Raw genomic sequence first — 16,614 nt, forward strand, 5'->3', positions numbered from 1 at the left:
TAATAAATATATATATCTTTAACTGTTAATTACAAGTATATTCCAACAAATGCTTTTTAAACAAAACAGGTTCAAATTAAGTCCCATCCTCATAGTTCGAAACTCCCTTCAACTAGTCACTGTGAACATGACTTTCTTATTCTCTACTTTTTCATTCTTGTATTTAAAAATAAAGTTTTTTGATGAATTAACAAAGAGAACTATATATAGAATTAAATGTTTTAAAATTACAGATCTCGGGTGGAAAGGAAGCCCAACTTTACTTGTGATAGATCTATGTAAAGACATGAGATATTACCTCACTAACCATGTACACATGCTACGGCGTCTTCAAAGTGAAACCCCGTAATATTTACCCATTGCTGTTCGGGTCACACATGTGTTACGAGCAAACCTAGTTGATTTATTAATAAATACTTTTACAAATAAATGAAGCGTACCTTGAGTTTCCGGGTCCTTAGGCCAAGCATTGCCCAGCAGTTCATAAGCTGCTTCCTTCAGCGCCGTCAGTTGTTCGCGGCGCTGTCTCATTCCTTCGTTATCTTCTTCGTCTGAGTCCTTGCCCACTGATAGCTCATCCTGACAATGTTAACTAACAATGTAGATAGGATTTATTGCTTTTTTATACAACAAGTCATTATAAATCCCAAACAGTTGAAGGGAAATTTGGACTTTTATTATCATAACAGCAAGGGACCGTTTTGTGTTACTTCAGATACTTAAATGGTGATTATAAATGTCACTGAATATTTAAAAAGCTCTCGGAAATTTAAACGATAAATACATTATTTTTATTTCAGATAATTATTAATGAAAAAGTCTTAATTATTATATAATTATCAATTATTCTTCAGAAAGGGTTTAGTGTGAGGTCATAATTTTTTAAAGAGGAGTTGCAGACAGAGTAATATAATGTGAAAAGACAGTTAATGTTGTAGTCAAAAAGGTCATGTAACATTGTTTGGGCTAAGATGATCAGTCTACCTTGGAGAGTATGACTTTGACGATGTCGTAGACCTGGTTGAAGGCGTCGCAGTTGACAGCTGCGAGCGCGCGGCCCAGTGCGCTTATGGCGTGCTTCTTGTACACCATCTCCTGCTTACGGCACTCTGTCAGCAAAGCACTTACACACTCGCCCGCTAACGTCGCGTTGATCGCACTCTCACCTTCCTTTACTCTGTCAAAAACAAATATGAAACTTAATAAGCCGTGATCATACCAACATGCAGAACATTATAAACCTACCGTTCTACCGTGAATCACGCGACATCATAGGCAAGGATTGTTTCTAAAACGTAAGAAAACGAGCTACCATCACCACATCGCAACCCATTGCGAATATGCTACGCCAAGGTCGAGCACCACCCTTATCATAGGCCCTTTCACGCGTAATTTTTACCAGTATTGAGGTATAATTATGACTATTGAAACACTCACATGCAAAGCTCAGCTAGCGAATCCACAACATGCTGTTTCCCGTCGAACGTCTTCCCGTGTATGGCGGCCAGCATGGCGCGTATGAACGGCTCCCGCTGATCACCCAGACCGCCCGATAGCTCTTTACATATCGTCTTTATGGCATTCGCGGCCTAAAATACATAAATAATAAATTTATTTGGAACATAAACTAAACCTTTACATACAAATGTACGTTGCTAACTAAACGTAGGAACCCCTCCTACCGTCTCAAATAGCATAAGCAACGCTGCCGCAGGCGTTAATGGAACAGCCGATTTTGAGACGCGATACAGTAATTAAGGTAGAACTACAGATTCAAGAGTAATTTCAGAGGAAACAAACAATATTCGAAATTTATACAAGTCAAGAAAAAATAACAATAATATCAAAAGGTTCATGAGAAATAGGTTAAACAAATGTATGTATAATTTTATCTCTTTTCCCCAAAAAAATATTTTTTTGATATTGGAAATTAGCAAAATAAGGAAACATTCCATTGTTCAAACAATCATGTATGATATATGTAAAAATATACACGGTCGTCTTTTCAAATTAACAGTGTTGTACAAAATCATTTAATTAGATACTAAACATCATCTAGAAATATATACTATCAAAAGATTTAATATATTGTTATAAAATTTACATTTGTAATGACATAATCATCTGTCACTTCCTACATAATTCAAACAGTATAATCTGTCAATTCTTATATAAATAACACCCAATAGTTTCGTACGATCTATGTACATATGAAACTATTGGGTGTATGTGTATGTATACGTATGTATATATCGATCAACTAACCAATTACTTGGCATTATGATTTATAGCAATTACAATAGTATAAACAAAAGTTATTTTTGTGTAATTTATTTAAATGTTCATGTAATTCGGCGTAATAATTGCAAAGTATCTATATTTTTTTTAATCCTTTTCATTTCTGTAATTATTTATTTATCCTAAATCGACATCCTAACAGGCCAACAGCAAAACATAATATAATGTTGCATTAGTTTCTTATAACATAGTATAAAGTTCTATAAGTAAGCCTATTACAGGCATACACAGCCCTGTCCACAATAATACTACCTTATATCTAAGCGTTTATTATAAAGAATATTTAACAGCTCCTATAAGTAATAATAAAATAAGACGCGAACAATCTATCACGAGCCGGTGGCCTGAATAGGTCCCCCTTTAAGTGGACCAACTATATAGTTAAGATCGCAGGTAGTCGCTGGATGTAAACAACGCGGGAGAGACAGATCATCCCGGCGATATTTGAGGGAGGCCTTTGCCTTGCAGTCGGCGTCTAAAGGCTAAATAGGATATTTAAATAGGAATAGGAGTATACTAAATACTATACTATACCTGTATCTTCTTAGTCCAACTGCTGGAAGCGAGAGCAGATTCTATCTGTGCCCGAAGCTGCGGCAAGTGTTGTCGGATGCCGCTCTCCCGTGCAGGACTGATATCTGTCCATAGTTCTTCGAACATCTCTACCGTACTGGACTCTAAATCATAAATACACTTTTTCAAAGAAAGCTTACTAACTATTAAGACCTTTTCGTAACAAAATGTTGTAGCCTCTTTAGTGTGACGACATCTTAATAATTAGATCACAAATGTAATAATAAATCATCAATTTAGAATGACGTTGATTATAAAGTAAAAAAAAATCATTTCAATTAATTCTTTATTTTTATTTAATTATGTGACAGATGATTTATAATTAATTTCAACTCAATTATGTAACTAAAATATTTAAACATATTTACATACAAAACTACACAGACTATTCTATTTCTGATTAAGTGTTGTCAGTTTCTGGGTTTCTTAAATAAGAACTTATGTAAGAAACCCAGAAACTGATAAAAGACTAGTGTTAATATTCTAATATTTTTACATAAAAATTAATTTTCATTTCCCTTTAGTCATTATATAAATTGATATCAACTTGATATATTTCATATTATACTTGGAATTAGAAGATTCTTAGGGATAAAATAGGGAAGGCGTTTTGACAGCGAATTAACCTGTTTTGGCGCGCGCATTTCTTAAGTGCAGTAAAGAGGTTTCGGTAGCACTATAATACATAAATAAATGTACACGAGTGTAATTATTAATTATTAGGGTAAGTGAAACTTACCCTCATCCTTAGGTGCGTGCATTGCCAAAAACACAACGGGTGCAAGGATCTCTTCGTTGTCTTTAATGTGATCTATTTTAGCTTTGGCGATGGATTTTAATGTTAGTCCGATAGCGGACCGGGACATATCGTCTTCCTTTGTTTCATACAAGTTGATTAACTTCTTCATTAATTTCTCTATTGACTGACTCTGCAAGTAACGTATGGATAAATAAAAAAAATTAAGAAATACGAGGTTCATAAACGCAAAAACTAATGAAAATATTTTTCAATATTTTCAAAGATTCTTAAACAGTTTTATTTATATAAAAACCATACTCATTAGTTGAATGCATTTTTTTATAATTAATTTTTGCACTTAAAAATATATGCAATGTTTTAAGTATTTAATTTAACTTTTATGAAATATGTAAATATTTTAGCAATTTTATTATTTTATTCTTATGGGTTGACTGGTAGAAAAATAAAATTAAGTAAATTTTCAACAAATTATACGTCACAGTTATTCATAGATACCTGCGACATAACATGACATATGAACATCCAACATATCAATGTTCCCAGAGACCAGGTGTGTTGCAAGCACTCAAAACGATAAGAGCATAAAAATAAAACGCGACATAATACATAACAAATCAAAGATGACAAAAATTATAGAAGATAAACAAAGGATTACCTTAGCAAATGCAGAAACCTGGCCAAGAGCCTCTGCGTAGTTCTTCCTTACAGTTGGATTCCTATCGAAGGTGCCATTTAGAAAGTGGTTCATAAGCTTCCCAGCCACTGGCTCCAAGTCCGCCCTCAGGTAGTGAGCGGCGAGTACAATAAAATGCGCGGAGGCAATCTTGGTGCCGAGCTGCGGAGACTTGACCAACTCCAGGATTTTCGGGAGCATCTCCTTCATGCTATCGATCGTGATGTGCGGCATGCACTGTAGGCAAAGTTATATTGTTTTAGAGATATATTTTTCTAAACGCCAACAACCAACTGGACCTACTGTAATCCTATGGGAGTGGCCTATCTCCAGCAGTGAGCGTCGTAAGGCTAAAATAATGATGTTGATTAAAAGTAAAAAATAAACGGCTACATATAATACAACCAATATGTATATTTATTTTTTGCGCACATTTAGTACAACATATTTTTTGTAAATACATTTATATACTTTTCTACCATTTCGTTGTAGCATACAAGACATTAAAAACATTGCCATTGCGTAATTTCAAATTTTTAAGTATACAAAATGTAAAACTTTTATATGTAATCATTGTTTATTATTAAGAAATTATAAATTGTCTAATTAATAAATTGCTTTCCCTTAAAACATAGTTTATTTATTTTTCCTTTGCCTTGGCCTTCAACAGGACTGCAAGTTTTGATAATAAGAAGTCTATCCTGTCTATCTTTTGGGTTAAAGAAACACCTAGTAGGGTTCCCAGATATTACAGTACCTTGACGACTGTGTCGGTGGTATAGTGCTGCCTTGCTGCGTTAGCCCGCAGGTCGTCCAACATTTCCCGCGTGCCGCTGTCAGTCAGCGCAGTGCTGAGGTACGACAGCTTGGCGGACTCCAGGTCTCCAGCTGCGCAGAGCAACGCCGGCACCAGCCTTGGCAGAAACCCAGATAACTGCTCACCACCTGACGTCACTAGCTTGGATACCGTTTGAAGGCTACAAGAGGAAATACTATATTAAACATGGGTTACATATTCTAATCAATATTTTTAAAAATAAGACGTTTAAGTAAACGTGGCTGTCTTCGTTAACAAACTTTAATACCGGTTATGAGTGGCTCAAAATAGTTAATGAAATTGTTGAATATCTAAACAATAGAGAAATTATTTGTATTTTATTTTTGTACTTTACCCACTTATTTAAATAAATACCTTTATTGTAAAAATTGTACTATTATATATTAAGTGATTGTGATTGATAATTTTTGTATCTAGGGGCAGAATTTCGGTTTAATTGCTCACTTATTAAGAAAATGTTTTCCAAAAAAAAAACGAAATGTTTAGATAACTTAAAGAATTTCCGGACTATTTGTATATAGATATACCGTACTCACCTAACGCTTCGAACTTCCTTAACAAGGTTCGTGATACCTGTATCGAGCAACACTGGTAATATCGCTGACACAACTTGCTTGCCATCCTTGCCTTGACTAGCATCCGCTGCGTGGATACACAACTGTGACAAACGAAAAAAGCGAATTTTTTACATTTTATGTTCCAAAAAAGATAACGCCAAAAATAATTAAAGTTATCATTGAAAATACAGTAAAAATGTGTATCTTAAGTCTAAGTAAACACAGCATGCATTATTTTTAAAAAATTTAAAATAAATATATTATGAGAAATAAAAGTGATAAATTATTAAAAATATTCAATAAATTTCTTTTAATACAAAAACGAAACAAAATCAAAAAAAGAATACTTGACAAATATTATTTTGCTACATTTTAACGTACATGCTGAAGACTACAATTATATCTTTAATACAAGTTTTTATGCGTTATATATATATATATTAAAACGATGAAAACAAATATTGTGAAATGTTTAATTCCTTTTGTGTCATAAACAATTATTGTTTCATATAGAGCAATGGTTATCTTACGGCTAAACTGATGTATAATAAATAAAATAAGTAATAATACCTTTGACAAAACATTAGCGGTGGTGGTGGCCGCTTGCCGGGTGCCCTCATGGACGTCATCCATAACCCTGAACAGCTGGGACCAGATCGTGGGCAACTGCTCCAACGAATCATGCAGACTTTTTGCTCCCCTTAAATATATAAATTTCAAAATATTGTTACAAATTTTGGTGTGGTGTAAACTTTAATGAAATTTAACTGCTATAGGTAAAATTCACCTTTTAATTATAATTTTACAAAATATTAACACAAATGCTTTTAAATATTAGTTACCAAATCTTACCTCAATAAATCTGCTAACGCGTTACAACAGGACATCCTCACTCGCCACTGGTTTGAGGTCAAATTGGCCACAAGGTCCTCTAATATTTCCTTGTGGTATTTATGTACCTAAAGAATAAGATAAGAGCATTAAGAGAAATTACTTCCCTATAAAAACAATCACTACAAGTAAATTCGTTCACTGCACAGACACTATGATATAACCATTGACAGGTATAATAAAAAAAATCTGCTATGTGCCCATGGTAAGTATTAACTTGACTTATGGGTACTGAAGGTATTTTTTTGATATTATCAGCATTGTTCATAATATATAACAAAAATTTAGAGAAAAAAGTTTACATAGGCTACTAATGAAGTGAGTTCTGTATATTATCTATGTCACAGTTTAAGTATATATGTACATGTTCGATATAATTAAATTAGTGAAAAATACGTAGAATACATAGAAGATAATTTCTTATTAGTATAACTATTATTATTTTAAGACAACTCAAAGTCTAAAAGAATATTTTAGCTGAAAACTGGTCATAGAAATTATTCAGTGTAATATTATTATTTCACCACGAAAGATTCTAAAGGATAACTAAAGATTAAAAAATTTAAGCCCATAGTAAAATATTTAAACATTTAATTATATGCTCTAGTCAACAAAATGATCCCAAACCTAATCCTATCCGTAACTCTTTATCGAAGCACAAAGTGAGATCGCGTAATAATATAATAGACAACTTAATCAATGTAACCGAAAGTGATACCATCAAATACCATTTATTTTAAAAACAAACAATTAACTTTCCTTCGAACCTGTTAAATCAGAACCGACGGACCGCATCGGAAGAGAGACATCGTATATAACTTATCTTAATAATTATTAATTAATTGATAACCTAACAATTATTAAATAATTCCACCTGCCTTCTGTATCAATGATCCGAATCTATGCACTGGAAGGAGAAGTCAACGTGATATCTGTTTATGACAATAAACTGTATAGATCTAGTACTTGAACAGAATTATATAATCTCAGGGAGGCCTCCCACAAGGTATACCGACGACAAAGTCAAGGCTTTGCAGTGTGCGTCAATCAAAGGACATGATAATAATATTGATAATTTAACAAAAACTCACTGTGTGCTGTGTGTTCGGCACGATGGCATGCCAGATGCTGGCCATGGAATTTTGAATGCGCGGCGTGGGATCAAACCGGTAGCGGTACAGTCGCGGTACAATCTTCGGCAGATGTTCCGACAACTGTGCACCGGCTTGTAGCGCTATGGAGTGAAACCCGAAGGCGGCACCTACAATACAATAACAATGACGATATGTTGTACAGTCAGCTTCATATTATTTATCTTTTTTATATTGAATCTTTGAATATGGCCTTTGATATTGGCGACTTCTCGTACTCCTTTCCCTTTGTGATTTTGGGACAAGGCATTTACATTTTTTAAAAGTTCTTCTTTATTTCTTTATTTTTTTTATTCGCCATATAATCTATCATTCTTCTTATTTCATTCTAAAAGCTCGTATTGTTATTTCTTATACTTATTTTATATAGGTTATCACATTTTATTTATCAAAAATACGATTTTCAATCTATTTACAAAACTACTTTTATATTTATATCTCCCTATTTTGTTAGTGATTCATATTTTATATTTGTTTTGATCACCTTCTATTTATTCAATTACTTACCAGACCTTTTTTATTTATCGGTTTAGTTCTAAGTATGTTAACGTAGTCTCTCACTGAAACATAGTCTCTCACTTTGTTGGTCATTGGCAATCTCAGTCGCTCAAGAAGCCATGTAGACGGCTATGCTCAGGGTATCCGCAAGTAATAATAATAATATACAGTCAAACGGATTGACAAGTGGCAGTGAACATAGCGCTTAAAATAGATAGCAGCTTGGGCATTAAGGTTTCAAGAGGTCCCAGAGGCAAGTGCAGCGTAGGGCGTCCACACATAAGATGAACGGATGACTTGTTAAGGTAGTGTGAAGACTGGAAAGGGGCTTCTTCCAGCCGGCTTTATTATAATCAATAACGGAGGCCTATGTTCAACAGTGGAAGTTCTACGACTGAAACGATAGTTATGATGAGGTATGTTCCTAATAATAACTACCTAACATAATTGAAATCAATACTTTTTTTTATTAGATGAACTTCCACCGTTAATTTAGTTTTCTCTACATTATTTACTATTTATTTGTAGCTTTCTTAAGCAAATACATTTTCTTACGTCCATATGTATACCTTCACCATAGCGAAATCCAATCAAACAAAATACGCTATGTACACAGAGAAACACTGATAATTATGTGCCACAGACTTAATGTTATTAACATTACCTTTTTTGGAGTTCCATACAGAATTGTGATGAGCAAGATGCATAAATTTATACAAAAGGTCAGGTTGATTTAGATCTGATGCAAGCGAACAAAGCTCTTTGTATGTTGATAAATTTCCTCTGAAACAAATCAATAACACTTCTTCATCGTTTCATCGTTCATTCAAAGAATTATAAATTCGAGTATTATTAAAAAAAACACAAAATGAAATAATGAAAATACTCTTTAAGCAGTGGATCTTTACATGTAACATTATGGAAAATAAATAGTTGAAAAAAAGATATCTTAGGAAGAGTTACAGCACAGTCTTCATTCAAAGCCAGAGATGTGGACTTTTCTTTGATATCCATAACAAGACCTTAGTAGCGGATTAGGTTGATCCATCTCACGTTTTTCCTAGCCCAAAGGTAGCTTGCGCTTGTATAATAACGGGAGGGGAGCTGCAATACTATCCTTATATGTTACTGCATTAGGCCAACGAAGTTTTAATAACAGTAGTATGAGAAAACGCATCGGTAGTAAAGAACACCGTAGGGTTTTATAACTGGTACAAATCCTTCATAACTCTTTCACTGTCTCCGCAACGGAAGTATATTACATGTAATATTTCTTCAACAGACAAAAAACAAATGGTTTACACGTAATCATTGATGAAGTGATTATTGTAATATACGAGGGTGGATTGAAAAGTACTCGGCCTAACCAAGAAAATAAACACATACTAAATCAGTTATATTTTTATTTTTCGACATAATCACCATCAAGTTCAATACACTTTTGCCACCTCCCGTTCCAAGCATTTAGACCGTTGAAAAAAAATGATTCTTCCTTAGAGTCAAAATATGCGTCTACAGCTGCTTTGACCTCGTCGTTTTTGAAAATCTTTGACCTCCCAAGTGTTTTTTTAGGTTAGGGAACAGAAAAAAGTCTGATGGTGCCAGATCAGGTGAAAACGGCGGATGCGGTAACAGTTCAAAGCCACAGTTGTGAATTTCAGCCATTGACTGTACTGACGTGTGAACACGGGCGTTATCTTGATGAAACAGGACTTTTCTTCTGAGCATTCCTCGACGTTTTTCTTTTATTTCCTCTCGTAAACGACGTAGTAAGGTGCAGTAGTAATCAGAGTTTATAGTCTGACCCCTTTCAAGATAATCAATCATAATCACACCTTTCGAGTCCCAGAATACTGAAGCCATCACCTTATTTGCCGACAAAATCGACTTAGCCTTTTTAGGGGGTGGTGAACCAGGTCTTCTCCACTGTTTTGATTGTTGTTTTGTTTCCGGTGTACAGTAATGAACCCATGTTTCGTCCATAGTAACAAAACGATTCAAAAAATCATCTGCATCGGCTTCAAATAACTCCAAACAGTCGCGTGAAATAGTCAATCGCGTCCTTTTTTGTTCAACTGAAAGCAGTCGCGGAACCCACCTCGCAGACACCTTGTGGAAACCCAACTCGTTGACAATGATGTTTTGAGTTCGTTCATAAGAGATGCCTATAATCTCGGCTATCTCTCTAATTTTTAATCTGCGGTCTCCCATTATTAAATCAAGTACTTTTTTAATATTTTCGTCAGTAGTTGACGTCGAAGGCCTTCCAGAGCGGGGTTGATCTTTCACACTCTCTCTACCACGCTTAAATTCTGCTATCCATTTTTTGACGAATGAATATGACAGAGCACAATCGCCTAATGTACTGACCATGTCATCATGGATGGCTTTTGATGATAGCCCCTTCTTATGGAGGTACTTAATGACGGCACGCTGCTCGATTTGCTCCATTCGCGGAAATTATGTCCGATTACTTTGTTAATAAATTTATAAAATCACAACTAATTATCGCACACGTTTCGAACTTCACACAATGAACTAGTCTGAACTGAACTAAATAATGGGGGAAGATTTGATTTTTAGAATTGAATGGATCTGTGTTAGGCCGAGTACTTTTCAATCCACCCTCGTATGATGAAAAATGAATACTAAATTGTTTTTATACTTCATATTAAAGCTACATTTTTAAGTTATTGACTGTGTAACGTAACATTTGCAATGACAAAATTTACTGAAAGCCGGTATGATTTTGTGATTTAAAAAAAATTAAAATAAATGTTACTAGTCCGTTTGCGAATAAGAATATAATATATTATCCTCGTTGGTCCTAACCATGCCCCACACCTGATCAAATCATGATGATGACCAATTGAAGCCACGTTTTCAAGCGCAAAAAATATTACTAAAATGATAATTCATTGCATCATTCACTACACGGAAGGATAAAATAAGTCGCACATTATATATCTGTATGTTCTTATACAACTTTTATAATAGTACGTCAACAGAAAACACAAAATACCTGCTAAAAGTAAGCAATTAAATAACTAACCCAGTTGGAGCCTTCCCGAGCTGGCCTTCCTCGAAGATCTTTGTATCATCAGTGACCTGAGCCACAGACCTTTTTCCACTGGTCAGCTGTTCAATAATCTCGCCCACTAACGCTTGCTTACGACTCTCGTCGGAATTCTGGTACACGAGGCTAAGTCCTTTGCTGGCAACATCTTGTACTATATCTATAGAAATGATGGCAGTGTTCAATCTGTCCCATAATCTAAGAATAGAGTCAGCGAAGAAGTTACTTGCACTAGCGTTATTAATATTTAAAACAAAATGTTTTATGAAATCTTCGGGGTATTTATGACAACTTTAACTAATAGAAAGTGAACATCCTATTATTAGTGCCCAATAGCTTTTTTTAATTATATATTTTAATTTTTTACATAGGTAACGACCTTTTCACCTTGGTAACGGGTAGCTGCATCAGGTGAGCTTATCCTAAACTTCTTTAAAAGTTACTGTGGGGGAATACTTCCTTAGATAACTCAGAAAAATTAATATCTTCCACTTCGTTAGTGTACCATTTCGAAACAGTCCATGTTTTTAAAATTACAGTCGATTTTAAAAGTGAATTCGATTTATTAGCATAGCAACAGTGTGAAGCCACGGGGTGAAGTTAGGAGTTGGAGAGAAAAGTGCATGAGGCCCCCCTGTGTATACTCCGATATCCGTTTAAAGGCCAGCACTGATAGAATTTTATTTCATCTGTACAGCCTTTACACATCAACATAGATAAGAAAGTCTAAATATACTCCTTCGAGTCGTTGCATCTTTAATAATCATCATTTAACTATACATGGAGTTTACCAGGGTATTGTCATTTATAAAATTCCTTATTAGTGTTTTATTTGTTATTTCACATGATACAAATAGCAAATATTCATGTTTTATATTCAACTCACCGCTATTCTCCGAAAGGAAATCCATGAATACATTTTGCAATACCTGCAAATTGCTCTTAATAGGTTCTCTTTCAGGACAGTTCTTCAATAGCGCAAGTAACCAGATACTTGTTGCCTGCGATTTGAATAAAATATTATACAATTATAACCATAAATATTAATAACTCAAAGATATATTAGTGAATATGATATTGTCTTAAAATAAAACTTTAAAGTTCAAAGTAAGGCAAAAGAGCACTACTATATTAGATTTTCTACGACAAGATTCTCAACTATAAAGAAAAGACATAATACACAGGCAACTAATAAAAAAAGTTTCAGAATATTTTATTTTTTTACATAAAATAAAGTCCTATAGCTAGAGAACTACGTGGTCACCAATACTGTGCCGCTGAGGTAAGTTCTTTCGTGTTTTTGTTAGGCGGAATAAAAATTACTGTTTGCTCATGAATATATTGACGTATTTTGCTCCATAAATAAATGAAATAAAATAACAATACACATAAAATATATCGCTATTTCATTTAAAGAAATAATTGATTTTCGAGACAAATAGATATTACAACAATTACATACGTGGATGGATGGAAATTTACAAATTTATATCTACTTTTTAATAAAGAGTAAGTAAGAAATTACCTATTAAAATTTTATGTATTTTATTGACATTAATTTAAATAAAAGATAACATTCTCGGTTTTCATACATAGGTGCCATCGTTATTCAAAACACACGAACTCAAAATTAAACAGGAGCAACAACTTAAGACCTCCACATGGTACTAACCAGATGCAAAATGACATTTTTTCACCATGTAAACTAACCCTTACTTCACCTTTAACCAATGAAATGAGTTGTGCATTTTATGGTATTGACTTTATCCGAAATCATAATAACAGCTTACAATCGATTTAAAAAATATGCATACCTGTCTTGAATGTGGATGCGGATGTTTCCCGATCTTTAATAATTCCTGAAGAAGCCATTGAAGCAATACGTCATTCTCTTTCAAAGCCTCTCTGTCTTTAATCTTTTCTTCACCCTATTGAAAAGCGTGACATATATAAATTTGCGTTATAGTCAAAATCTAAATTAAAATATACATCAATTACTTATCAATTTACATCTTTTGGTAACTCCGTCCATAAGTCCCTGTTTTCATTAGAGTTCACTCCTTCAACGCATAACACCAAAGACTCTCCAATTTGTAGATGAATTTCAAACTCTTTACTCTGTAAAATTACAACGGTATAGTGTCCAAAAATTTGATTTATTAATTGTACATTATACTATAACAAAAGTGAACGAATAAAGGGTGATTAGGTATAGGTTTAAAAGCTTTAAAATAGTTTATTTGCTGTCAAATAAAATATGATATACCATGTCTAAAACTTAAAGATTAAATAAATAATAAATTACCTAATTAATGATAATTCAGTAAGAAAAAGCGTTTACAAAATTAGTTATTGTTTACTATCTATTCCTGGAGATTTTGTACTGCAAGATGATATTAGCATTCAATTCTATAAAAAAAATTTTTACAGAATAATTGGAAATAGGTATAAAAGGACTTGCTAACGAACGAGCATACATCTATAAACAATCACCCTGGGTAATAAAACTAAATACCAAATACATACGTCTTTTGCCATTTGAAGGAATCCTTTCACGATCTGCTTTGCAAATGGTAATCTCTCACCGCAACACATCAAACCTAACGTAAACAACGCTCTCTCTTTAACTTTAGAAGGTAAGGTAGGATTGCCCACTATTTTAAATAGTCTTTCAGCAACCGTGTACTTCGTAACCACGTCAGTGTTAGGAATGGATTCTTTTTGGTTTACATTAAAAGGGTTGTCTGTTTCCAACAACGCTTCTTGTCTTGCGTTTGTATTGGGTAATGGTAGAGCGCTGCATCTAACTAATAATGATATTGAACTACATGATGTACTGACTAATAAAGTCTGTGGGCTCGCGAGCATGTTGCCTGAAATAAATCATTTAAGCTTTAAGAATTTAATCTTACTGTTCAGAAGTGTTACCTTTGTAATATATTTGTCATTAATCAAAAATAATACAATTAAACAATCAGTTGCATAAAAAACCAAACACGTTTACTCTATCAATACATCTATGTATAAAAAATGTAATTACACTCTATTCATCGGGCAGAGATGATACGACGAAACGCAAAAATATGATTACAAGAAAAGGATGCGTTTACATAGTGCCAAAATGTTAATCTACTTTTGTCGTTTACATAGTGCGACGCTTTTGTTCCTCTTTAAACTAAGACGTGGCGTATTTTTGAACTGATATTTATACCCATAAAGTAATATGGGTTTAAGTAAAATGATGTGTTACCAGAAGTGATAAACGATTTAAATTAAGCGAAAATATATAGTTAGTGAAACGATGTCTCAAAAAATATAAGTGTCCAGTAAAGAAATGATATCGCACTTGTTACTGAGCTCATAACATCAATAATGAATACCATCAACCATAAATGGAGACTGAAAAACATGAAACTGACAGAGAATCGGATAATGACAAGTTCATGACGCAAATTGAATAAATACCTGACTTGCCTTTTATTCAAATTATGTTTAGCTACATAAAACGATAATACTTTTCTTATAAGTCATTTATCTATATAATACAAATTTAATGAGTCATTTATATTTTTATAATTAAAAATTGCACGCTTTTAAAAAGTAATCATGTAAACGAAACGTATCTTTACATTTCTTTACCATAGTTAACTTGTACTGTTGTCGAAATTTTATCATCCGTCCATTTCACATGCTTACTTTACTTAAAAGTGCAGTTGAAGGAGCACTATATTAACTCTATCCGGTGAATATACATAATTTATTCTTACCCAAGCACAAGGCACCTTCTTGATACGGCTCCCAGTTGGACGGACTGAATCCTTTACCGCCGAATTTACCACGCTTTGATAGCGCAATACATCGCTCACAAAGATGACTAAATGCAGATATATACCCACATTGAGCCTCTAAACCTTTATTTCCTTGGCTCTGTGCGACAAATTCTTTTATATTCTTGTCTATGGTAGACTTATTGCCTGTATTCGCGGTTATGATCGCATAGATCACCGCCGCTGTGTCCCGTATATCTTCTTTTGTACTAGTCGTAAAGAGATTCATAAGGAAGGGAAGAAGTGATTCATATTTAGATGCCATTATTTCAGGTACACAGCCGACAATGTCCAAGAAACATGTTAAAGGCATCATTTCTGAAAATATTAATGTAAAATTTTAGTGGTTATTTTTAAGTCTGTCAAAGTGAACACTTAATTTTTATAAAAAGATTTAAAGAATAACCATTTATTAATAAATAATAATATAGCATATAGTTTACTACTATAAATATTTATCAATATACCGGAATAATATCATACATTATTTTTTTATATATTTAATCTATCCCCAGAAGTCTAATTGATCATCATTTTTATGACTATAAAAAATTGTTAATTGGAAAGGTGAATTTTCATTTTATTAATATATTCAATATATTAATTTGGATATTTCTAAATAAATTGTATGTATAAATATACATATTTAATGTATAATACATCTTCGAATAATTTTAACTGTACCGTGGCGATTGATTAAAAATGTTTAGCAGTAACAAGCTAGAGAACATACTGATAACCATATTTTGTTTGAATATTTCTCTTTCAGATTCGTTTGTACAAAAAAAATATTTGCCTTTTTTCTATGAAAAGTTGGCAGACCTCTAAACTGTGAATTAGGGTCCTTCAAAATACTGCGGTATTTATTCAATGATGCCCATACAACATAAGTACAAAAGACATCAATGATACCCATACGGCATAAGTACAAAAAGGTTACATTTTGCAAAAAGCATAAGTATCGTACCTGGGCATGCGCTTAAAAGTGACGTTATCATAGTTAAATATCTTTCGAGCACCTCCGTTTCGAGTAAATTCTCTCGGAAGTATTTAGCGAGCAAAGGCGACGTGCCGTTTGGATGGTTCGAGCAGTCTTTGAGGTTTGCATCGCGGTTCAGGCACATTCTCATGTACCTTAATATCTAAATATACGCAAAAATACAAAAAATTAGAAATGTAAACAGAAATGAAAACCGTTACGAAAGTGATTCAACAGAATAATACATGAAAGAGACAACATATTTATCTCGTCCGGAATTTATACTGTACAGACCTTTGAGTTACCTCGAGTGTAAACTTTTTAATATCGAAATTGTAGTTATTCTTTCATATACCGAGACTGACAAATTGAAGTGGCGGAGGACAGGCCACGTGATTTCATTTAAATCAGACAGTATTTCTATGCATAAATAATAATAGAGGATAGTGGAAATGTTTGATTTATCATTCAAACGTTTTGAAATGATATACTC

General features: G+C 33.4%; 1 protein-coding gene across 1 annotated transcript in view; it reads right to left on the reverse strand.

The window, feature by feature from the left end:
- Positions 1–16,614, reverse strand: part of LOC137930916 (proteasome-associated protein ECM29 homolog) — a 28,586-nt gene that overhangs the window by 1,211 nt on the left and 10,761 nt on the right. Inside the window, exons 16-34 of the mRNA XM_068774278.1 lie at positions 16,110–16,284; positions 15,083–15,460; positions 13,842–14,188; positions 13,326–13,433; positions 13,130–13,243; positions 12,202–12,316; positions 11,292–11,475; positions 8,904–9,022; positions 7,682–7,851; positions 6,552–6,658; positions 6,270–6,399; positions 5,679–5,800; positions 5,062–5,281; positions 4,287–4,541; positions 3,611–3,800; positions 2,833–2,975; positions 1,438–1,589; positions 985–1,177; positions 441–579 (exon numbers count right to left, since the gene is read on the reverse strand). Of these exons, the coding sequence (XP_068630379.1) occupies positions 441–579; positions 985–1,177; positions 1,438–1,589; positions 2,833–2,975; positions 3,611–3,800; positions 4,287–4,541; positions 5,062–5,281; positions 5,679–5,800; positions 6,270–6,399; positions 6,552–6,658; positions 7,682–7,851; positions 8,904–9,022; positions 11,292–11,475; positions 12,202–12,316; positions 13,130–13,243; positions 13,326–13,433; positions 13,842–14,188; positions 15,083–15,460; positions 16,110–16,284 (3,361 nt within the window). The remainder of the gene's footprint in view (positions 1–440; positions 580–984; positions 1,178–1,437; positions 1,590–2,832; positions 2,976–3,610; positions 3,801–4,286; positions 4,542–5,061; positions 5,282–5,678; positions 5,801–6,269; positions 6,400–6,551; positions 6,659–7,681; positions 7,852–8,903; positions 9,023–11,291; positions 11,476–12,201; positions 12,317–13,129; positions 13,244–13,325; positions 13,434–13,841; positions 14,189–15,082; positions 15,461–16,109; positions 16,285–16,614) is intronic.

The sequence above is a fragment of the Battus philenor genome, unplaced genomic scaffold, assembly GCF_028537555.1.
Source record: "Battus philenor isolate CCGP_79_NKW_IND1 unplaced genomic scaffold, ilBatPhil1.0.hap1 SCAF_7, whole genome shotgun sequence".
Classification (NCBI taxonomy): Eukaryota; Metazoa; Arthropoda; class Insecta; order Lepidoptera; family Papilionidae; genus Battus; species Battus philenor.